Genomic DNA, 25,216 nt, shown 5'->3' on the forward strand with positions numbered 1-25,216 from the left:
AATTTTATCACTGTCGTATTGCTACGTGAATTTCAAACTTCCTCGGCCTAATTATATGAATTAAATTACATTTTCCACAGATATTTTCAGAAGTCATTTATTTAATAACCACACCCGAAAGATTATTAAATTTTAGTATTAGGAAAATGAAGGATAAAAATAAAACTTTATTTGTTCGTCACATTATTATGTGACAAGTGAAATGCGTTTCGACGCCATAATAACCTGCAATAGTTGAAATATTGTTCAAATAATGACTGAAGTTATTTTAATTTAAAAAAAGAGTATTTTCTCTGAACAAGCTTTGCACGGCTAAAACATCAAAGCCTCGGCGCACGGGAAATTGAAATTTAACTCTTGGTCGTTGAAATTTCCAATTTCGCAGTCGATTCAATTAGGGTCCTGTCATCAGAAAAAATCAATTAATCCGTACATTGTCCAGAAGCAGTATTCCAGTAACGTTTACTTTGAGGGTCGACCGGAGGTGTATAATTTAGAGCCGAGTTTCCCCCTGACGCAGAGAGAGACGCTCTCACTTGACCATCATCAGCAAATTGGTAATTGTTTATTCGAGGTCCATCCTTCAGCGGAACCACAAACGCCAAGACTGTTTCAAACCGTTAATCCGTCTTCCAGATCTTACCGGATTGTCTTATCCTGTGGGTTGAAGATGTCAAGGTCTCCTAACATAAAAATGAGACGAGGGGCCGTGATGAGTTGATTCCCTTCCGAAAACGATTTATTGTTTTATACTTTCATCGTTACCACAGAAATATTTTTTCTTACCAGATTCATAAATTCTATATATATATATATATATATATATATGTGACCTATAAAAGCGGGTTTCACGTGACTAATGTGCCTTCCCCGAAAGGGTACAATTCTTCATCACCTCCACAACAGGTTTTGAGCTTGCGTCAGTAAACATTGTATTTAATCCGTCGTCTGAAGCCATGCATTGATTTAAATTTTCCTTGAATTTCGGTCAACACAGTGATATTTCTGTAACAGCGATAAACAGAGACAAACAACGATTGGGAATTAATTCTGCCACATTAAACCACAATAATAAAAGTGTCACCCGCGCAAATCTATGTTTAATTGTAAATAAATGGACAGACCTGGACGTTCAACGTAGAAATTCCAACAGAAATCGAAATATGTGTGTTTAGTTGAAGAGAAGACACAGTCAAGGTAGTCGGCGAATATGACGAAAGTGATTTTAGTGATTTTTGTGCTAGTAATGATAAATGAATTAACTGGACGTAAGTTTATGATAATTTATTCACGCTTTCAATGAAGTGTTTGTTATTTTATCATCAATTCGATAATTTTATCGTTAATCATACTTGATATTTTAATATTTAATTTTAAACAATATATTTTTATATAGTTTTAAAAATAGATTTTTAAAGTATAGTAAGTAATAAATAACATACACATATTTTATTATACCAGTTTGAAAACATGTTTTCTTTTAAATTTTTGTTAATTGATGGCGATGAAAAGTTAAATGACATTTTGTTTAATAATATGAATTAAAACATTATTTTAATCTATTTGTCTATTTACTACGGATGTAATTTAAAATAACAAATCATTTATTTATTCAAATTAGGTTCATTCAACAAGAAAAGGAATATATTTTTATCACATTTATTTATTATATATTTTTAGTACACACTATAAAATTGTATTCTCTGTGGAGCAAGTTTAAATTGGCAATAACAATAGTCAAAACAAAGATAACTAATATAAAATTTACTTTCGAAAAATATCAGTAGGATTTTCTGAAGGTTAACGCATAAATGCATGTAAGGTTTTCCAATCAGTAGCAGTTCCCGGTATGTCATTGACTTGATCTGGGTTTTAATAATAGGTTTGTAACAAACATCTAAGGAAACTTTTAGCTTCGAGGCATAAATTTGCATTTGTTATTCATTACTTACTTCTTTGAAACGAATATGTTTATATTATTTGATAAAGATGCAGATATTTTGTTTCTCTTACTTATTAGAAAGAAATCAAAGGTGTCTAAATAGTTTGGGTCAAAATGGCGTTTGTACATCGATCCTCGCCTGTGTGGGTTCTAATTTCGTGACACAAGATGATGTAGATCTTCTCCGAAGATCTCCCTGTGATGGAGGGGACCACTTGGTCTGTTGTGTCAACACAGCAAATACTCAGTCCCGTAATTCAGGAGTTAGTAACTTGTTTCCAGACAGATCTACCTGCGGAATACAGGTAAATATATATTTTGTTTGCGTCTCATATAATCTAGTAAAACTATTTTAGGTTGGAAATAAGATTTTTAATGGCGGGGCCACAAGTTTGGATGAGTTTCCTTGGATGGCCTTATTAGAATACGAAAATGGAAATGGGAGAAGGAGTTACTTTTGCGGGGGGTCTTTGATAACCTCCCGGTATATTTTAACAGCTGCTCACTGCGTAACAGGATCTCAGTTTAATTCTAGAATGATTAAATTGTAAGTTATTTTTCATTTAGATATTTTCAAACATTTCTAAATAGTTCGACAACTATAATAAATAAATTAAAAGAGGTATTTAGAATTATTTATGAATATTTTTATGTTAAAAGTATAAATTTTGACAATTCCTCAGTATAGCTTTCTAAAACATCTCTACTTATTCTGAATATAATAAATATCAGCTCATATAAGATTCGTTAAACTTTTATCATCATTTGCGCCGCGTCTTATTCAATATTCAGTGTCAACCATTCAGGAAAACTTATAGCCTTTCATACAAAAGCACTTTGCCAAAAAGAAAAACAGAGAAAAAAATCACTCGCTTATTATAATAAAAACCAGACGCAATTTTCTTTGAGTGGCAATATATATAAAACTCAGTTGTAAAATTAGCCGCTGTTCGCGAACGTTTCGGTCATAAGTTTTTGAAAATCATTACTAATTCGTGCCGAAAATCCGAAAGTAAAGCGCCAACACAACGGACGGAATAACTTTAACGGGTCAATTAATTTTGAGAGCCAGACGATTGATTATTGATCCCACTGAGTACTTTTTATTAATAATTTTTATTCACTTAGCAATTGATATTTTAAAATCATCAAGAAATTCAAATATAGTAATTTATTTTTATTTATTTTATCATACAATATAATAATATATTATAGCATAAACGTATACTGAAAAAGTTTAACAATAATTAAATTGATATTAGTTGCTTAGATTTGTTTGATTATCTTAAATTTGTGCTATTTATTTAAATTGTTTTAAATATTATATAAATATATATTGAATTATTTTAGGGTAAGTGCCAGGTTAGGGGAATATGATGTATCCACAAATCCTGACTGTGAAGGTTCAAATCAATTTCAATCGTGTAACAATCCGATTGATGTACCTGTAGAAAAGGTCATTCCGCACGAAAACTACAATTCAGATAACAAGAACAAATATAATGACATAGCCCTTGTTAGACTTCGGAATAATGTGGAATTCAATGGTAAGTATTTTTTAGCCAATATGCTAAATATAAATACACTATTTTTTTTTTGCAGATTTTGTAAAACCGGTTTGCTTACCGATTGCAAATGAGGACAGCCCAACTGGATCGCTTTTGATAGTGGCGGGCTGGGGCGCAACAGAGAGTGCCAGGAGAAGCTCCGTCAAAATGAAAGTCCAGTTACCCAAAGTTGATAAGCAACGGTGCTCTAGGAAATTCGTCGAAGCTAATATCCAATTGAACAACAATCAAATATGCGCTGGTGGGGTTGATGGTAAAGATTCTTGCCAGGGAGATAGTGGCGGACCGTTAATGACCAGAACCTTCAACGACACGTCTCAGTGGTACATTGAAGGGGTCGTATCATTCGGGAACAGATGTGGTGAGATTGGATGGCCGGGGATTTACACGAAAGTTTACAATTACATGGACTGGATCAAGAAGAATGTTGTGGAATAGAATGGTTGCTATTTGCATTTGTTGACCAGTGTTGGTTTCACATACATAGGTATATATTAATGTATGCTGATACACATGATGAATAAAATATTTTTATTGTATTTTGTTTTACTACTACAAAGAGTTCCAATATACAATATATACAATTATTATTGTTACAATTGTTAAAAAATATGTATTATTATTGTTTTAAAATAATAAGTACATAGAATCTTCCTAGATTATTTTGTATAATCTGTCCAGTTCACAAGTTCAGGTTTTCCACCATAGAGACTCTTTTGAAGCTTCGTTTTAGGGTACTCACCAACACACTGAGTTCGTTTATTTCTTGATTTATACGGGATGCGCTGATAAAAGTGTTGCGAACAACAAACGTTTTTGTTTTCCTTTCCACAGCCCTCTTAGTCTTGCGATTTCTACCACTTTTGAGAACTCCTTCCAGTGTATTCCTTCTGTTAAAATTGGAAATGATCCTTGAAATGATCAATTTGTTTAAATTTAAATCTACTGCAATTTTACTTTGCTTTTCACCATTCCGAAACATTTATAGAATTTGTTGTGTAATTTGTATCGATAAATGGACACTTCCAGGCATGTTTAGCTTTAAGGAACAATGTCGGACATAGATATAAATTATAAAATCAATTGTAAATATAGGGTTTGGTTGATTTACTTATGAACCATGCCCGAAATAAAATGTTGTATAAAAACTAGGTCCGTATATAAATAATGCAAATACTTGATAATTATAAAATTAATTTAAATTAAAAAGAATTGTTCTTTTAATAAAATGAGCAGCAGCAGCAAAAGCGAAACAATAAAAATTCTACATTCCTTTACAACTCCTCTCTTGATTATTTAACAAGTTTTTCTTACACAAAGGCATAGTCCATCCAGTTCTTCCAGCAAGGACCACGTTTTAATGTTTTTGAAAAATGGTTATTATTTCTTTCCTTCTTTTCCAGCTCACTGACTTCTGTACTCGTTAGGGCCTTTACTAAGAATACTGTAACTGGTCTTACCAAAACTTCTTCTTACTATAACTTATACTATAAGTTATAAATGTATATATCCAAGAGCAGCAGTTTTGACTGATGAAAGTTATCAGTTTTGTACATTTTGGTGTATACCTAAATTACATTTTTGGTGTATATTTATTACATTTATTAAATGAAGCATACAAATTTTCAAAATAAAATTTCTATACAATGTATAAGCTAAAGCCAAAAATAAAAAGAATAATAATAAAAAGCAAAAGCGAAACACTAAAAAATCTGCATTCCTTTACAACTCCTCTCTTGATTACTTAACAAATTTGTGTTCCCATCTCTAATTTTTCTTACAAGAAGGTATAGTCCATCCAGTTCTTCCAACAAGGACTACGTTTTAATGTTTTTGGAAAATGGTTATTATTTCTTTCTTTCTTTTCCAGCTCACTGACTTCTGTACTCGTTAGGGCCTTTGCTAAGTATACTGTAACTGGTCTTACCTAAACTTCTTCTTACTATAACTTTTTTAAATTAACTTTGTTTATACTAGTATTGAGTAAATCTGGTCTACCGGTTATGCTTTATATCTACTTAAAATTTCAATATCTAATTATGTGACCTAATATGATTGGATAAAATTATTATGTATTTACATTAAAACCTTAAAACTTACTAATTAGAATTTCAGTTTTTGTACATTGGGAATGAGTAGTAATTTTGAATCATCTCTAAAAATTTATATTAAAATTATACTTACTATAACATAAACATAATTTTATGATTATATTACTTCATTGCAGTAATCAGTAAACACGTACATTTACGAATTTATCAAATTGACGCAGATATGTTGTTCGGCTTAAGAACACTCACAATCATCGACGAAACTCATAAATCCGGAAAGACTCTCATGTAGTTTAGTGCCACAACACATTTATTAATTGCACGTCACATGCATAAATTACTTCTTAAGGTCACGACGATAACATGACTCCAACCATTCCCGTAATCTAATTTCGAAACAATCTCATCATCCATCCGACTTCCAAACCTAGTGTTCCTAAAAAACGAAACAAACGCGGTTTACCTCAAGCAATTAGCCGATTACCATTGCATTAATCGAACGGGAATACCAGACGGACAAAATAAAAGCAAAATTTTGTTTCCTTCGCGAGCGATTAGTGTGCAACAGAACTTGTAGCAGGCAGCACTTCTCTTGGTTCAGTGATGTGGTGTTTAATTGTTGTTCTGGGAGTTCTGTTGAATTTTTGCGGTGTCCATGCACGTAAGTTTAATATTACCCCATTCAACAATTTAGTTATTTTTTTGGACTTAATATCCTTTTGTTATTAAGCGAAGTTAAATGTGCAAACACTAATTTTTATATAATAATTAACTGGAGTAAATATCGGTTTATCTATCTATTAAAAAGTGAGATACACTATATGTTAATTACCACCAGTATAAAGGTATTTAAATTTAAAATAAATCTCGTGGAAGCAGAAGTTTCAATTACTAGTAATTAATTGATATTTCTTATAAAATATGTTATTTAATACAAAAATAAAAGTACATAGTGAGTTAATTACAATAATTAATACAAGTTTTGTAATTATTGAAGTAAAAATAAACAGGTATATATGTAAGATATGTAAAACAGATTCTTTGTATTCAAATATCTATTTGTCATTATTCAATAAAAACGTAAATAAGTAGCTAAAGTTAATATAATTATTATTTGTCATACATGACATAAAAAACAATATTATCTATGTAGCATGTATTTTTTAAAAATGTACTCATAACCTAAACTTGCTGTACTAAATTTTAATAAATCCAATATTATGATATATAACTAATTTAATATGACATATGTTTCAGACACGTCTACAAAATATTTTTATGCGCAGCATATTTTGGCATTATTATAATTAAAATTTATTGTTATCACGACCAACATTTATTATGAAAACATCCGTAATCATTTGACCTATGATAATAAATTATCTTCGGATACAAACAACAATAAAGGAATTTATAAACTGGTATATTTACAAGTTACACAGCAATTATATCTAAAAAATTACGGTCACAACCATATAAACCTGGAATAATAAAAATGTAAATTCGTACATTACCACTGTCATATGGATATCAATACTACAATTAAGGTTTTTACTTGTAAACTTCATTTTAATACACGTCCTTAACACAGTTTTAAAAATATTAAAATGGGACGATTTTGAGAAAAATGATGATGAAGTAAATAATCCTTGGACCAGTTATTCTCGAAATATTTTTATATAAGGTCATTGAAAATTAAATTTATTCCTTGCGTGTACTGCTGTAAACGCGTTCAATATTCTGGTTTCCCACATTCATATATATAACCATCGCAACGAATAAACTTTGTTAAGAAAAATATTGATTTTTTTATAATACTAAAAATTAACATTATTCATATACAAATATAAAAATGTGGCTAATCCATTACTTTAGTTTGCGAATCGGCGAATGTCACTTAGGGAATACCTAGAAAATATTAAATGTCTATCAGGTATTGTTGAATGTCTAAGTAATATATCCATAATAAGAATTTAATGTACATGTATAAAATTTAACGTCAAATAAATATCTTAATATTGTAGGTGCTGGAGACTCATGTAAAACACCGAATGGGGATTCTGCTATCTGCACCCCTATAAGATCCTGCAAAATACTCTATGATGCCGTCCTGAGTAAAGACAACAGACAGTTACAGTTTATAAAAGAGTCATACTGCGGCTACGGGAATGGTCCGTTGGTTTGTTGTGGTGTGTCGGATAATTATGGAATTTTAAGAGTTGCGTCGAGGAGAAGCGACCTAATTCCAGACAGATCAACATGTGGAATACAGGTGCTTTAAATATTTATTTTTAAATTATTTCGTTACAAGCTAATTTAATTTGGTATTGTAGTCGGACAATAAAATATTGGGAGGCGAAAGCACTGGGTTGGAAGAGTTCCCGTGGATGGCTCTACTTCAGTACCGACCTAGAAATGGAGGTTCACTAAAGTCTTCATGCGGAGGTGCTCTCATTTCCAGCAGATACGTCCTGACAGCCGCCCATTGCGTCACTGGCGACATACTAAGGGTCATCGGAAATTTGTAAGGAAATGCTTAAAGAAAAGGGGCGATTTGAAGTGATTATTTATTTTTTCAGAGTAAATGTTCGATTAGGAGAGTATAACACAGACACCAATCCGGACTGTATTTTTCAATCAGGATTTGAAGAATGCAATGATCCACATCTAAATGTGCCCGTGGAAGAAACGTATCCTCATGCTGAATATGACCCAGTCGGCAGAGGCAATGACATTGCCTTGGTAAGACTGGCAAGGGATGTTCGATTCTCAGGTGAGATTTTACAATAAATGATATACCAAATAATACTTTTATTATAAAATTTTTAGAATTCGTGAAACCGATCTGCCTGCCGGAACCAAACGAAAGATCGAACATTGGAACCAACCTGGTGGTGGCTGGCTGGGGCCAAACTGAAACTGAAAAAAGCAGCAACATCAAACTGAAAGTCAGTGTGCCTGTTGTAAGCACCGCGACCTGTGCCTCCAAGTTCTCTCAGTACAGCATCCGAGTCCAAGACTCTCAGCTGTGTGCAGGTGGTGTAAAACAGAAAGACTCCTGCAAAGGGGACAGCGGTGGTCCGTTGATGGCCAGGGCTAAGAATGATACTTCTCAGTGGTACGTTGAAGGACTTGTGTCCTTCGGGGCAGCTTGCGGTGAGGAAAACTGGCCTGCTGTTTATACCAAAGTCTCCAGTTATCTAGAATGGATATGGACCAATGTACGATAACTTTTTTATATTAATTTCACCAAATCATATTTATTTCTTTGTTTATGTGATTAATTTTATTCAGTAAAGTTAATTGTATATAATATATTTAGTTTCATTTGGGTTTTCTTATAAAAAACAGATTTTTTGTAACTTCTATTAATAGGAAATTATAACATTTTTAGAAAACGTCACTGGTTATACAATTATAAATATGTATAATAATGGGTGTGTGTTACTGTCTACGTCAAATAGGAACAGTCAACTAAAAAAGTAACTATACGTTACAAGTAAAAGGAAATTAAAATCACCTAAAAACGAAATATTACAGCATTAATCTATTAAATGATCGAGTTCCTGGTTCTAAAGCACCTTCGTTTCTCTAAAGTGCTTGAAGAATTTTAGATTTATTCGATTTAATCAAGATGTATTGAAATGAATTTAAAAAATTCTCACTCTCCCTCTCACCATTACTAAAATTGATGCTAACAAATTACTACGATTATGAAACAAAGATAATGATCATCGTTTAGCGGATATTAGGCCCAGATAAAACCGCAATGGGAGCCTGGTCTCGGGGGCATCCGATCCGGCGTGTGTTTGCCCAAAGATTCGCAGTGCAGGAGCATAGGAAGAGAATTGCGACGGCAAAATAAACACCGGGAGGCGGACGGGACGGTAAGAAATAAGAGGCGGGCAAACAACGCGGACGGGTCGGTCATCGGTTAAGTAATTGAGCTCCCGGAACCGCAGAGATGCACGAGTTCCGTCAGTAATTATTAGATGATTATTTGCTTGCGCTGAAAACTTCAATAAACCGACGGCGTGTGCTTCCATCGTGCTTTTTTCTCTCTATTTGCCGAACGAATTCGACCGGTTTTCATTTACCTAATGCCACACGCGGTGGTTATTTTAAAAGGTCTTTTGGTTCGGTGCGTTGAGCCCCTTCAATTTGCCGCATGTGTGAGACTGGATGTGCGTATAGGGCATAGTGGTTTTTTATATTGTGACATATTTATTTTAAAAAATTTTTCAATTTTCAATTTTAGTTTAATATACATAGTTAATAAAAAAAAACATAAAAAATATAAGTCAATTAGTTAATCAATGGATTTTTAACAATAAATTCACTTTACTACCATTTAATGTGTATTGATTAGTTTGCTTGGGTATAAACTGAATGCCTTTTGAGATACCATTACTTTTGGTGAAGAACTTGATCTATTTTTACATTTATATTTTCCTTTTTACTAGACAGATTAATATTAATATGTATTTGAAAAAGGCACACTATAAATATAATTTTATGACATATCTAACAGTCTGTTCACACAATAACAAAAAAAGATCAATTCTTAGATTTTATATTTTAATAAAATAAATCTTATTGTCAGCTTCAGTACAATTCTACAGAAAGTTATTTATGTTTTAGGGAATTAATGGATGTTTAAAGTCATATTCTAATTCGTTAAAAACCCTCTATATTTAAATAGAAATATATACTTAATTATTTAAGAAATACATTGAAATTATTTTTTTCTTGATAAAACAATTTATTTATTTATAATAAAATTACAGTCTCAAGGTCGAACTAATCCAGTTGTAGTAACTGGCCACACTCGTATATACTCCCGGTCTATTTTCCAAGCCACAGGGAAATGATCCAAACGACACGATTCCTAGCACCAACCACTGTGATGAATCAGTTTTGACGGTGCCCATCAGCGGTCCGCCACTGTCACCTCTGCACGAATCCTTCTCTTTCAAACCACCCGCACAGATTTGAGTAAATTGTAGATTAAAATGGAATATTTGACTGCATCTGGATCTCGGCACCAACGGTACGGAAACTTTAAGTTTATATTTGCTGTCTAACTCCGTTTCCGTTTGACCCCATCCGGATACTGTCAGTAAGGTGCCCACGTTTGGTATTTCAGACAATAGGGGTATACATATTGGTTTTATATAATCTAGAAATGAAATTTATTAGTAGAATAATAATAATACTAATAAAAACTTGATCTACTAAATTAATAATCAAATCTTATATGGGAATTAGAAAGTTAATACATATTTTTCATACCTGTAAATTTAACCTCTTCAGCCATTCGAATCAAAGCGATATCATTCAAATTGCTGTTATCAAATTTGGGATGGGCAATTGCCTCTTCCACATTTACATCCACGTATGGATCGTTACACTCTGTTGAAATTATTGCCGAACAATCTGGATTAGTCCCAGTGAACCATTCGCCCAATCTTACGCCACCCCTACAACATGCCAACTAAAAACAACATTTCCTTTATGATTACCGATGTGGTTGTTTTTGGGACTCATTCTACATTCGCTAAATATAATAATAAAGGGACCAAACAGTGTCTTTCAAAATATATTTCTGTTCCTCCAAAACTTACAGTGTAATTTCCCTGACTGCCAGAATGGGCTTCGAGACACAGTGGGCAGCTGTGAGAACATATCGGTTTGAAATTAGAGATCCGCCACAAGCAAACACGGTGCTATTGTCGCTTCTGAAGTACTTCAAGCGAACCATCCAGGGAAACTCATCCATGTCGGTGGTCTCGCCACCAATTATTCTGTTTGCCGACTGAAAATGAATTTCTAAAATTTAATTTTGATTTGGAAAAGTACATTAAAAGTTAATTAAAATGTTTCTTTGTTGTTTTATTAGTAGGTATCACAAATATTGTTTTTGCATTAAATATTGTATTCAGATTCCATAATAAAGTCTAATGTCTAATTTTTTACTCTGCTAACTTAAAATTATTATCAAGAATTCCGACTTCAATTTTTGAATTCATTCTATGTCGGTACATCAAAGGGTTAAAAAATAGATCCCAAAAAGTATTTTGAAAACGTGACATGTTTTTGATTTAATGTAATTGTATCACAGTGTTTATAAATGAATGATATGGTACGTATATTCCAGCATGACGTAATAGTTCAAAAGTCTTTAACAAAGACAGTTTGTCAGTAATATTTAAAATTCTTGGAAATTCTAGTGAAACAAATGTTAGGGTTTTCCAGATTAAAACGACTGCATAATAATTAGTATCAATGTTAGAAACCAGATTATTATTATCTCCTAATTAGCTACGTAATTATACAATTATACAAAGTTCATTTTACTTTATTTATTGTGTCATGCGAAATATTTAGTTTTAATTATGTTTTCTAATATGATGTGTACACCCACACATATACATATGTGTATATACTATATACTACATACACAAAATATACCAATGTAGTAATTAATAATAATAATAATATAATTGAAGTTAATTAAATATTTTTAATGAATTAACTTACTTGTATCCCACAGGTCGATCGATCAGGCAACAGACTTGAAGTGAAGTTGGCGGTATCCCCGCAACAAACCGCATATGAAGAACCATCGTAATCGCAGAATGATTCCCTTATGAACTGAATCTGTACTGGGTCTGGACCATTTTCGGACGCAATAGCATCATACAAAATGCTGCAAGATTTTAGTGCTTGGCACACTCCTGTTCCTTTGTTGGGAGTTAGGCACTGTTCTCCCAGTTCTATAATAATGCTTTTGTATGCTTCAGTTTGGTAAAAGGAACTACTTTTATTAATTTAATAAACAAATAATTTATAAGTTTAACGATGCTTATCCGTGACTAAAATTATTTAATAAATATATTTACATATTTGTAAATACATTAATGAGGTGTTTTCAAAGAATGGTAAAACAAATACATACTAATGACAAGAATTGTATTGTATGTGCCGAAATAGCTCAGTTGGGAGAGCGTTAGACTGAAGATCTAAAGGTCCCTGGTTCGATCCCTGGTTTCGGCAGTACTTTTTTTGTATTTTTTTATATCCCATTGCATCAAATGTAACACGTATTTTTTAATATAGAAAATATAAATTTATATAAATCGACGTTCATAAAATTTTATTAGGGTTTATATAAATAATTCTTAAAATTGTATTCGTTATGCACAATATACAAAGAATACGAAAAAATAAAACCCAACCACCGTCCAGACCTGCTAAACCTGAATAACACAGTAAGATTTCGTTTAAAAAATAAAACATAATAAATAAAAAATATTGTACAGCATCCTCTTTAACAATCTTTCATACCATAGAAACAAGAATTATTGTGAGTTTAATATAATTTTTGCTCTACATTTTGACTTGTTTTTGTGCGCTGTCAGAATAAGTTTATTTAAAAACTAATAAATAAATTAATTGGAGGTTAACTTGATATCAGAAAATGGACGACGATGGTGTTACTGACCTCAATAAAATTAACAATTAGGTTACTGCATAAATGAAATTGTAAAAAATAGAATTTTACTTACTAGCATGTAATCCCTTGGCATAAAACACAAGAAACCCTAACACCAACCAACACACCATTATATTAACTGGTTCTCGAAGCGACAATCTTGTTTACACTAAATAAATAATACGATAGTTCCGTCCTTGATAAAAACCAAAATTGTTTCTTAATCAAACAACACATTTAATAATTCATTCAATTATTATTAGTTTTGTTTTCCGAGAACTTAAGAAATTCGGCACGAATAAGTTTTGCAACGTGTTAACTATTCAGTTGGTTAATCTGATCTGCGGTGCTGATTCTGTTTAATTAAACGTAGTGGTCAAATATGTACCCAGAACCAGTATTTTTGATCCAAAATATAAAATGATTCTTTTAAATTTGGATAAAAACGCAATGTTAATATAATAATAGCCTTGAAACTGGTTAATAATAATTAACATTGGTAACAAAAACAACATATATATATATATGTATAATAAAAATTTATTATTCTAAGAGTTATTTTCTTTTAAAGTATGTAACGGAAACGACACAGCATCGTCATTTACGCAATTAAAGAAATTCGGGGTATTATATACTATATTTTCTATTTGGTAAGCGGCTGAAAGTGGATTGTTAGTTTTCGATTTGTACATAAAATCTATAAGATCCTCTTTATCGAGACAGTACTCTAAAATGCACACAATAATTACACACATTTAATATTCACAATAAATAAAACATTTAGTTACATACCTTGAGCAGCAGTTAAGTAAAATATCTGGCTACTTGTATAATTAGAAAACCATGGTAATTTCTGGCTGACATTTGGTTTATACAAATCAACGATAGAAAATGCTGAATTTTCCAAAAGTCTGTTTTCCGCTGATAAATCTGATTCAAAATCCTAAAATTAAATTAATCAGTGTACCTCATATTTCATATTGACCTTAATTAATATACCAAAGAGATACTTTTTCCAGCATAGTCGCTAATCGTGTCGTACAAACTATTATATAAAACATTTTCATAAATAGTTTCAATATATTTTCCCATAGTCCTAATAGTATTAAGATTAAATTTTTTCATAATAGCTCGTGCCAATCTAAATGTTAATTTACTATAGCGAATAACCTCAGGAAGATTTTCTGATACTGAATAAAACATTCCAAAAGGTATAGCTGTGAACATAATAAAAATAGTAACAAATGTAAATTAATAAATAAAAGGTCTTACCAATGGTGTTAATTGAATTAAAAAGATGAGGGTTTTCATCGTATGAGTTTATAAAATATGTAAATCTGAAATATAAATACATAGAATGAAGTAGCAAATATGGTTTTTTATAGTACAAAATTCAGCTAGTATCTATAAAATAATGGCATTGTAAGAATTCCCCCAAAATAGCTACGTTCTCACAATTGAAATATTTTTTTAATTATAATTATTATTGCAAATATGTTTCCTTATATTTTATTGTTAAATTTAATAATACACTGTTCCAAGAAATTGACGCACCACCTTTAATTTTGGACACTCTAGAAGAACGTGTCATATGCCCCTTTTATAGGTCCTATTTTTTTATTAATGCACGACCATATACAGGCCACATTGTCTGAGATATCTTCCTGACAATGGGATTAAAACTATAGCCTGGCCAGCCGCAATCCAATCCTTAACTCAATGGAACATATCTTGGACATTCTTTGGAGGCGTTTAAGGGACCATCCTAACCGACCTAATAACTTAGAGATGTGAAGCGTCTTCTACTCGAAATTTGGGAAAATTTGAACAAAAATGAAATTCGAGCCCATTTTGGGTGTGGGGTGGAAATACCCCATATTAAGTTCAATTTTTTTTATATAAAAATCAAATTTTGTTAATTATTAATTTTAGATGTTACACAACAATTTTAACCACATGCTTACAGATACATAAAAGTTCATTAAAAAAAATATGACTACAACAGTGAGTAAGTTGCGAAACACCCTGTTTAGAAAGATTGCATTTAAATGAATGGGAACAATTTCGAACAGCTTTTATAAATGGATTGAATTATTTTTTATCTCGTTTCCTGTTACTCTAACATGGTTAAATGGACGTCGAATAGATAAGATTATGTTCCGCGGTTTTTGCGCACACCGGGTTTCACACCGCAATTAATTTATAAATACTTACAGTTTATTTTTTTCCTTGGAATCTCGCGAAAAAGTGAGATTAAATATTTGCTTCCTGTAAATTTTTATAAGCTTATACAAATCTACCTGAAAATCACCAGCTAACGCTACAGGACCGTACACTTTCTGCAACGCAACTTCAAACTTGGTGTCATGAGGCGTTTCAGTAACAAATCTTATATTCCTGATCATTTTAGTCCACTGAACGTCACTGACGACAGAATTGTTGAATGCTTTTTCAATTTTGTTTTGAATATCAGCAACATATTTGAGTTGACGATCGTTTTTAAACTTTTCTTTTGGCGTAATCTTTTGAAAAATGTAATTTGTAACATCTGGCATAAGTTGTCTTGTAAGACCTATACAGTAAAATTCACTTCTTTCTACCGATTTCCGAACGACTGTGTTTTCGTACCAAGTCAACCCTTGTGAAATCAAAAGGAAATATTTCAAAGTTCTAAAAAACGTTCAAATTAAATATTTCACTGGTTACTCGACTGCTTACCATATACTCTGTGTTAAATTTAAGTCTACTCATTTCATCTATCAAAATTGTGAAGTAGTCCAAGTCGATTTGAATTTTGCCGTTTACATTTTGCTTGCCAGTGATCAACTGCAGCAACTCCAACCAATCTAAACCGACTATTTGAAATTGTTTTTTCAAATCGTCGACTGAGATTGTAACAATATTACCTGTACTTTTCGGCTACAATATTATTTTTCATTAATTCTGAAAGCATTGTCATTTATACACATACATAATCCACCAAATTATTTAAAAAAGTTACGATTTTAGATTTTTCTTTTAAAAACTCCTAAAGGAAAAAATATATATTAAAAATTATAAATTTATTACTATTATATTATAGTTTATTATTAACAAAATTGAATACATTAATAGCCCACTTACTTGATAAAAATTTAATTCATTTTCAACTTGCTTCAAAAACATGGAAAAACCATCTAAATAACAAGTTTCAGAACATTGTATATACCTTTCATACATGTCATCCAAAGGTATAGTATCTTCAGTATAAATATTTCGTCTTTCTTTATTTAAACAACTTGTATTACATCGCTCTTGATAGTCCCAATTTTTCAATTTGCTTTTTAATTCTGATTCCCCATTTGCAAACTATACATACATGAACACATAAGTATAAATTATAATAATTCAAGTCTTTAAAAATGTTATTACCCTTAAAGTAAAACTGTCGGTGTTCTCCAAAAAATTCACACTGACATCGAACAAAGGCAAACTTTGGCTTAAAATCAATTCAGAGAACAAGAAGGTAATATTTTTCGAAATCGATTTGTTTATATCCTCTAAAACTATACATCATTGTATAAAACGATATAATTTGTATAATATCTACTTACTAAACTTTAATCGCGTTTTGTAGTCGTAGTTATAACCCCCTTGCAAACAAGTCATAAAAAATTGTTTATAAACTTTCAGAAACGGCATGGTTTTGTTAAATTTAAGGTCAATATCACTTCTTATAAAGTTCAGTAATACGTTATTATGGGACCTATCGGTTTGGGCAATTCGAGGACCTCCACATGCAAATTCAAAAAAATTCGTACATGGATCTTTCGTTGGATCCATCAAAACACTAACCTTTAGTGATTGTATGTGAGTCTCACGCATAACATTATTATCTATATTTCGTTTTCCTCTTTGAATGGTTTTCGAATATGTGACGTTTAAATAACTTGAGTATGTAGGTGAAAATGTTTTCCTAATTGTGTTATAGATTTTCTAAAATATTTTTCAATTAGTTTCGTTGGTTTATGAAAAAACGGGAAAAAGAAGTAAAATATTTAAGAGCACTTAAATTAACTAATATTTACTAAATGAATTTAATATTAAAAATAGAAATGTTATCTCACCTTATTTTCCCCATGATGGTCTGTTTGGTTATCTACGAAATTTACCATTAAAAAACTAAAAACCAAAAATATTGCTATGACACCGAATGACAATTTTTTTATACATTGTCTTTTTGAATAAATAATATAATAAATTTTATAGATCATACTTGTATCGCTTGTAAATTTAGACTGACTAAAACAAAATGTGTAAAATATGAATCACTACTTCTCACGCAAAACCACAATGATTATTATAATTATTATATAATTTAAGACTTACCCCACGTACCTAAATTAACATAATGAAAAAGTAATAATAATCGATTAACTACAGAGGATCTTTTTTATAGAGTGTCTAATTTCAACAACATTGGACATTTTATAATATTTACTTTAACATTTTTTATCTCGTTTTCTGTTGGAGTTTTTTTTAAGAAATCGACTTATTAATTAGAAGTGCATATCTAAACATTTCGGATAAGTTATGAAACACCCTGTGTATATACCAACAAAATCTAAAATAAAATAAGAGTCTACAAAATAATAATTAGATTTTTCAAAATATATTTGCGCAGAAACATGTCAACTGCTAAATATATGTAAAATGAAAAACTACTCAACTGTAGTAAAAAAATAAATATCAAGTAATAGAACAACATATTGAATATCTGAAAGACAATAGTATGACGAGTATCTATCAAATTAAGGTTAATGAATGGTTTTTACCTTGTGGATGAATAAGATTAGATGACTTCTAAATGATGACAGTCAGATTCAGGGAAAATCATCATTGGACATAAAATGTTAAAAATAAATAAAGTGAACGTGTTAAAATGTATAAAATTGTAAAAATATGAATAGCGGACAAACCAAGGCGAATTAACGGCCATACGAAGTAATACCACTCACTATCAAAAAATATGAAATATATACTCTATTCACTTTACTATTTACAATACGCTAGAAAATTACACTAAATTTTAGTCGATTTTTTTATACTTATCTAGGAATCTATTAATCTTAATATCTATTTATTTATCTAAATGAAATAAGTAGAATAATACAACAATACATTTTTCCTTTTATTTTTTATTAATTTTTTCTACAATAAATTTCCATTACTATTATGTAAATATAAAGGAAATGCAAGAATTTCATTAAATGAAGTGCAATTGTAGAAATCTTTGGTATTATCCACAATATTTTTTATGCGGAATATTGCTGGCAGTGGATTAGCCATCTTGCTTTTATACAAGAAATCCAACAGATCTTCTTTTTCAGTGCAATACTCTAAAAAATAATATTATGTAATACAGAAACTGAATAATATTGGCTTGATATTCAATACCTTGAGCAGCTGTAATATAAAACACCTGGTCAATCGAATATTCGCTTAACAAAGGCAATTTTTTACTGGTTTTGGGTTTTAAAGAATCAGCGATGGAGAACGCCGAAGTTTCGATAAGCCGATCTTCTGCCGATAATTCATCTAATTCTGAAACCTAAGGGTAGAACATTTTAGAAATTTGGAGTTGGCGAAAATGTATATTTACATCTAGCTCAATATCTCTTCCAAAATATTGTGTGGGATCTGCTGCCAAACTATGATCTAAAACTGTCTGATATTCAGTCATTATCGGATCTCCCATTTTTTCAATGGTCTTCTTATTAAAATGCTTCATTATGGCACGGGCTAACCTAAATGTCAATTTAGTGTGTCGTATATTTTCAGGAAGACTTTCTGGTACAGAATGGAACATACCAAGTGGTACAGCTAAGACGGAAAATTAATTAGTTTATAATAATGTTGAGTGAACATGGTCCTACATACCCACTGTGTTAATTGATACAAATGTATGGGGAAACTCATCATAAGAGTCTATGAAATATGTAAACCTAAAATATGCAACTTAATAAATTTTTTATGGTGATTATTTTAAATAATACTTACAATTTGCTTTTAGCTCTTTCCGAAAAAGATACGTCATAAATATTTTTTCTATAAATCTTCATTATCTGATATAAATTCTGCTGAAAATCATTTTTCAATGTGGTGGAATCGTAAAGTCTATGTAATTTATCTTTAAAGTTCTTGTCTTGAGGTGTCTCTTTAACAAGATGTATATTTTTAAGCAAATCACCCCATCTCACATCTCTAATCTTAGAATTATTAAATATTTGTGCAATATAACTTCTTATGCGTAAAAAATATGCTACTGGTAAATGGTTATAATATACAAATTTTGGTGTAACACTTTGAAAAATATAATTTGTGATGTCGGGCATTAATTGTTTTGTTATTTCTAAACAATGAAATTCTCGTTTTTCTATGTGTTTCGGGATAACTGTATTTTCGTACCAGGTCAGTCCTTGCGCAAGTAAAAGTAAATATTTTATAGTTCTAAAAGTATCATAAAATTGTTCAGTTCAGTTCATTTATAATTTACTGATCTACGTACTTACTACTAAATTGAAGATTAGCCATTTCATCTATCAAAAATTTAAAATATTCTATATTTTCAACTTGGATTAAATCATTAAGGTGTTGTCTGCCAGTGATTTGGTGCAACAGCTCAATCCAATCCAAATCAAGAATAGGCATTTGTTTATTTAAATCATGTACCGAAAGAGACGTAATTTGATTCATATATGTTGGCTGCAAAATTAAATTTCTAAAAATATAAAAAATATGAATATTATGTATTTACCAAATCTGATATTTTTTCAAGTAAACTATTTATTTTTAGCAGTTCTATGTGGTCCTGAAACAAAGTCGAGTTATTTATTTTTAATTTGTACAGAGATCACAACATACATTTGCAATTTTCACTGTATCATTGATTGTCTTTAAAAATTGACGAAAAGCACTTATATAGCAGGTCTTAGAACATTCAGTGTATGACTCATATATCTCATTTAAGTCGACAAATTGCTTGTAGATATTTATTCTTTGTTTGTTTAAACATTTTTTACTGCATAATTCTCTATAATCCCAGTCCTTTAATTTGTTTCTTAAGCCACTTCCTCCATTCGATATCTGTATAATTCAAACAAATAGTGATAACGTTCAGTGTTTAGTAATTTATCATTTACCCTTAGGGTAAAATTGTCGGTTCCTTCCAAAAAATCCACATTTATTTCAAACAGTGGCAAACTTTGGGTTAATATCGTCTCAGCAAACAATTCCGTCGTGGCACTATTTATATTATTGAAACGTTCTAAAACTATTTAAAAAATAATATGTCTGATTAAAATTATAACATTTTATCCATACCAAATTGTAATCTGTCTTTATAATTGTATTCATTATCATATTCCATGCATGATGTGTAAAACTGTTGGTATAGCAACAAAAATGAGACACTCTCTGAGTAATCATTAACATAATTAAGTAAAAATGTGTTATTATTTTTTGACTGTTTTGAATCTAATCCTGGACCTCCACAAGCAAATTCATAGAAGTCGGTACAAGCATCCTTAGAAGGATCCATTTTACTAACAATTTTCAGTGACTCAGTATAACATAAATCCGAAGTACATATGTCTATACATAAGAAACAATAATAATAATTAATATTTTTTATAATACAATTAATATTTTACCCTGTGGAGGTGGCACTACAACTGTCGTTGGGTTTGGATATGTTATTGCTTTGGTTGTAACAATTGTTTTTGTAGTAGTAGTGGTAACATAGTCTGTTGTAGAAATTACCGGAGTTGTTCCTAAAAATTTTTTAAAAATGAGCTACTCCAAATCAAATCTAAAATTGAATTCACATTTAGTGTCACAAAATTTCATTAATTATTATGTACACTACGCTACAATACACTACAATACAATACAATGTTAAGTATTTTTATCAGATTTTATTTTAATATCCACGAAAATATGTGGGTTCATTTTGGTTCTTGAAAATTTCCAATTACAAACAGAAATGTTTGAGTATAGTTTTCATTTGTACAGGCACTTACGATATTACTATTTTACTGCTAATAAATTTTCACCTGTTGTAACTGTCGGTGTATCACTTGTAGAATGTGGTGTTGTTGTGTCTATTATATTCGTTGTGTTCATTATGGAATTTCGACTAGGATTATTTGACATATTTGTTGTTCCTGCAATATTTTAGATTTCTCATATAAAATAATTTTATTTATTTTTTTACCTGTAGAAACGGTTGTACTATCGGTTGGAAAATTCGATGTAGTGGTATTTGGTACATAATTTTGAATGAAATTATTTGATCTAGTTGAACCTGTAATATTCAAATTTCATATTAAATATGAAAATAACTTATTATTTAATTATTACCAATAGAAACTCCATAAGTATTAGTTGTAAAATCTGTTGTTGTTGTATCAACTGCACTTTTAGTATTTACTATTATACTTTGATTTGTACCATTTGGTTTATCTGTACCTAAGATATTATAATTCGTAATGTTTAAAAGAAGAGTCTTAATTATTTATTTGGTTTTATAGTACTTACTGCATTAAACTATGAAACAATATATTATATTGCTTTAATTACGAAGCTTCAATTGTTCAAATATTTTTTTTAATGTTGGGTGCTCCGCTAACTTCATTGATTGATTTGTAAATGATTAATTTTGTAAAAGTATTTATATGTGTTAACTAATTTGTGTAATTTCCTATACAGGAAATTTATGAAAATTTAATAAATAATTTAACGGAAACTAATAAATTGTTAGTCACCTTGATATTATTAGTATTGTACTATAATGAAAACAGGTTTAGAAAAATTTAACACAGTTTCAGATATATTTTTTCATAATAAAAGTGAATGTGTCTTTAACTCAAAGCAAACGTCAATACTTTAAAATTATTAAATTACTTACCAGTAGAAACTAATGGTGTAACTGTCATAAAATTGGTTGTAGATGAATCAGTTGCAGTTACATGATTTTGAGAATTGGAAATTGTACCTGTAATATTTTTTTCTTGTATCATGAAGAAGATATATATTAAATATATAATTTTTACCGCTAGAAATTGCTGATGTATCAGTCACAAAATTTGATAAAATTGTGTCAGTTGTAGTTGCAGGATTCATCATAGAATTTTGAGTGTGAATATTTGATTTACTCGCACCTATAAAATTTTAAATTTGTTAAAATGTTAAAAAAAAAAAAAATTTCAAAAGACGTCAATGTTTTAGAAATAAAGTAAGTCATTTGGAATTGTGATACATTTATTAAAAATTTTCTTACCAGTAGAAATTAATGGTGTAACTGTCATAAAATTGGATGTAGATGAGTCAGTCGTATTTACATGGTTTAGGAAATTGGAAATTGTACCTATAATGTTTTAATTTTTAATTTTCTTAAGCTATTAGAAAGAATATTAAACATCTAATTTATTACCACTAAAAGTTACTGATGAATCAGTCACAAAATTTGATAACGTTGTATCAGTTGTAGTTGCAGGAGGCATCATAGAATTTTGAGTGTAGATATTTGATTTACTTGCACCTATTAAATTTTAAATTTGTTATAGTATTAAAGAGATTTTTTTACAAAACAAATGGCTCTGACTTCACCTCAAAGCCAACGTCAATGTTTTAAAAATATTGTAAGTAATTTGGAATTGTAACATACATTTATTAAACAAATTCTTACCAGTAGAAATTAATGGTGTTACTGTCGTAAAATTAGATGTAGATGAATCAGTCGTATTTAATTGGTTTTGGGAATTGATTGTACCTGCAATATTTCAAGTTTTAATTTCCTTATGCTATTAGGAAAGTATATATTAAATATCTAATTTATTACCACTAGAAGTTACTGATGAATCAGTCACAAGATTTGATAAAGTTGTATCAGTTGTAGTTGCAGGATGCATCGTAGAATTTTGGGTGTGAATATTTGTATTACTTGCACCTACAATTTTTTGTTTTCAAAAAAGTAGCTGTGACTTTAACACAAAGCAAATGTCATACTTTAAAAATAAAGTAAATCATTTAGAACCGCGACATATATTTAATATCAAATTTCTTACCAGTAGAAATTAATGGTGTAACTGTCATAAAACCTGATGTAGATGACTCAGTCGTATTTAAATGGTTTTGGGAATTAGAAATTGTACCACTAGGCATTACTGATGTATCAGTAACAAAATTAGATAAAGTTGTATCACTTGCATTTGTAGGATAAATCGTAGTATTTTGCTTATGAATGTTTGCACCTAAAAAATTTTAAATTTGTTGCATTATACGAATACAATATTTTTCATTTAATTTTTTTACCACTAGAAATTGTTGATTTATCACTAACAAAAGATGACGTAGTCATATCCGGCTTATCGGTAGATTTAGTTGTACCTGCAATTTATTAAATGAATATTTTTCAAAATAGAATTTATAGCGATGTTCACCCAAGTTCGTTTTAGTAAAAGCAGTTGCCGGGTCAGTTACCAAATTTGTTGTCGTATGAGAATTTTTTATGGGATTTTCAACGAAATTATCTGATTTGGTTGAACCTGTAACTTTTCAAATATAAAAAAATTATTTATAAATTATATACAATATAAAAGAATAAAAATATTAAACGTCATTACTTGTCTTAGAATCAGCTTCTGAATCTGTAGTCCACGTTTTAATATTTCCCCGTTGTGAGTCATAACTTCCCTGAAACACATTCTCAGTATGTATTTCTCCGTTAATTTAAAGAATAATAAATAAATTATATTTATATTAAACAATGAAGTTATGCTTAGAGATGAAATAAAAGAAAAACTAAAAAATGACTAAAATGGCAAATAAATATATTAAAGTTTTTAACTTCTTTTAATGATTAAATGCAATTCTTCAAAATATTAATTATTTGATGAATGAACTCTTAATATAATATATTTACAATATATTAGTATATATATTATATTTATATATTTACAATATATTAGTACTATAGATAATTAATTACCTTATTCTTTTCATCAGATTTTGATTTATTATAAAATGTTAACACCAAAAGAATCACTACTAGTATCACCAAAAATACCAACAAAGAGATTATAAACGATTTAAAAGATTTATCTTTTCGAGATATATCATAACTCCTATTGTTAATCATATTTATTTACTATCCACTCTCAAGCACAGACATAAAATAAATGGTAACAAATAAACTTCCGTTACGTCGATAAAAAATATACCAATACCCACGGAAGTTACTACAACCATGATAACCGTTAGAAAAACGTAATCTTTTGAAGGCATTAAATTATTTAATTATCAAATTTTGTGATAATGTTATTTATGGATGATCAAAATTTAATAATCAAAGTATTTCAATTCAAGTCCCAATTAATATCGAAACAATTAATATAAATTGGACAATTCGAAACTAATGTTTTCTTACTATAATACTGATACCAACAATAAATAAGGGGCAAGAGTATGTAGATATTCTAATATATTGGCGTAAAATTTTTCTTTAAAAGAAATTTGAATATTAGCTTGTTACAGAAAAAGGTCCTTTTTATCTGTTAATACTTGTTTGACTTTGCCGACAATGCATTAGCATCTGTAACTAGAGCTCAAACACCGATATTATGAAATATTTATGAATTCCGTCTACTTCATTTCACATACGTTTTGAATTTTTTTCTGTTGTTCTTTGGAAATTATTCCCGAGTTTTAATCTTCTTACCCGCCTCCTTTTGATATGCTAAGATGTATTATTCTGCACCACCTGTCGATACCAGGAGCGCTACATTAAAGTGCGCCTTTACATTTATTATTAAGAACAAACTTGCACAACGCAAACAAAAGAAAGAAATATAATCAGGAAATTTCGAATATTTATAGCTATAGCATTTTTATTTATTGCTTTGTTAGTCAATTTTGAGAGTTGACACAATTTTACATGCTTATTTCAACCTCAAAGGTAACCTGACTAACAAAATATAGAAATAAGAGCTAAAATCGATGCAATAAACCACAAACGTCAATTAACTTTTTAATTACAAAGAGCGACTGGACAAACTAAATTGGACAGCGTTTTTCCATTTCAATCAGAAGCAGGAATAAGTTTACTCTTTCACTTTTTTCA

The 25,216-nt window shown here is 30.0% G+C and overlaps 5 protein-coding genes, 1 long non-coding RNA gene and 1 other non-coding gene across 8 annotated transcripts; 2 read left to right on the forward strand and 5 right to left on the reverse strand.

Annotated features, from left to right (window-relative positions):
• The first annotated feature begins 1,005 nt into the window (after positions 1–1,005).
• On the forward strand, positions 1,006–8,874 carry LOC109602883 (phenoloxidase-activating factor 1). Its single transcript, XM_020019331.2, has 9 exons — positions 1,006–1,268; positions 2,021–2,247; positions 2,299–2,489; positions 3,293–3,489; positions 3,545–3,946; positions 7,586–7,833; positions 7,895–8,085; positions 8,141–8,334; positions 8,391–8,874. The coding sequence occupies exons 1-9, from the start codon at positions 1,211–1,213 to the stop codon at positions 8,789–8,791; spliced, it is 2,109 nt and encodes a 702-aa protein (XP_019874890.2). The 5' UTR covers positions 1,006–1,210; the 3' UTR covers positions 8,792–8,874.
• A 1,360-nt stretch (positions 8,875–10,234) lies between these two features.
• On the reverse strand, positions 10,235–13,376 carry LOC109602873 (phenoloxidase-activating factor 3-like). The gene is made up of 5 exons (XM_020019324.2): positions 13,130–13,376; positions 12,102–12,337; positions 11,186–11,376; positions 10,854–11,041; positions 10,235–10,740 (listed from the first exon to the last, which is right to left on the reverse strand). Exons 1-5 carry the CDS (start codon positions 13,185–13,187, stop codon positions 10,343–10,345), a joined length of 1,071 nt encoding a protein of 356 aa, XP_019874883.2. The 5' UTR covers positions 13,188–13,376; the 3' UTR covers positions 10,235–10,342.
• Positions 12,545–12,617, forward strand: Trnaf-gaa (transfer RNA phenylalanine (anticodon GAA)). The gene has a single exon. It is a non-coding gene; the product is annotated as a tRNA-Phe (tRNA).
• A 204-nt stretch (positions 13,377–13,580) lies between the features above and the next one.
• On the reverse strand, positions 13,581–17,320 carry LOC126264989 (uncharacterized). 2 transcript variants are annotated; one of them, XM_049964972.1, is made up of 11 exons: positions 17,163–17,320; positions 16,650–17,031; positions 16,468–16,601; positions 16,180–16,404; positions 16,028–16,084; positions 15,782–15,975; positions 15,271–15,726; positions 14,329–14,393; positions 14,056–14,273; positions 13,849–13,999; positions 13,581–13,783 (listed from the first exon to the last, which is right to left on the reverse strand). In XM_049964972.1, exons 1-11 carry the CDS (start codon positions 17,307–17,309, stop codon positions 13,605–13,607), a joined length of 2,208 nt encoding a protein of 735 aa, XP_049820929.1. In that variant the 5' UTR covers positions 17,310–17,320; the 3' UTR covers positions 13,581–13,604. The 2 variants fall into 2 exon arrangements, with proteins under 2 accessions (XP_049820929.1, XP_049820930.1); XM_049964973.1 differs by having other exon boundaries at positions 16,024–16,084; positions 17,163–17,318.
• Positions 17,321–18,218: 898 nt separating this feature from the next.
• LOC109602875 (uncharacterized) lies at positions 18,219–22,085 on the reverse strand. The gene is made up of 15 exons (XM_020019325.2): positions 22,004–22,085; positions 21,457–21,564; positions 21,311–21,400; positions 21,150–21,260; positions 20,748–20,867; positions 20,419–20,688; positions 20,238–20,368; positions 19,960–20,181; positions 19,853–19,906; positions 19,604–19,800; positions 19,096–19,545; positions 18,976–19,040; positions 18,698–18,918; positions 18,493–18,646; positions 18,219–18,434 (listed from the first exon to the last, which is right to left on the reverse strand). Exons 1-15 carry the CDS (start codon positions 22,029–22,031, stop codon positions 18,247–18,249), a joined length of 2,409 nt encoding a protein of 802 aa, XP_019874884.2. The 5' UTR covers positions 22,032–22,085; the 3' UTR covers positions 18,219–18,246.
• Positions 22,086–22,139: 54 nt separating this feature from the next.
• Positions 22,140–23,093, reverse strand: LOC109602879 (uncharacterized). Its single transcript, XR_007547549.1, has 3 exons — positions 22,937–23,093; positions 22,376–22,462; positions 22,140–22,256 (listed from the first exon to the last, which is right to left on the reverse strand). It is a non-coding gene; the product is annotated as an uncharacterized LOC109602879 (long non-coding RNA).
• A 31-nt stretch (positions 23,094–23,124) lies between these two features.
• Positions 23,125–24,235, reverse strand: LOC126264800 (dentin sialophosphoprotein-like). The gene is made up of 5 exons (XM_049964154.1): positions 24,086–24,235; positions 23,721–23,790; positions 23,538–23,642; positions 23,410–23,484; positions 23,125–23,348 (listed from the first exon to the last, which is right to left on the reverse strand). Exons 1-5 carry the CDS (start codon positions 24,233–24,235, stop codon positions 23,125–23,127), a joined length of 624 nt encoding a protein of 207 aa, XP_049820111.1.
• Positions 24,236–25,216: the final 981 nt, after the last annotated feature.

The sequence above is a fragment of the Aethina tumida genome, chromosome 3 (genome assembly GCF_024364675.1).
Source record: "Aethina tumida isolate Nest 87 chromosome 3, icAetTumi1.1, whole genome shotgun sequence".
In the NCBI taxonomy this organism is placed as follows: domain Eukaryota; kingdom Metazoa; phylum Arthropoda; class Insecta; order Coleoptera; family Nitidulidae; genus Aethina; species Aethina tumida.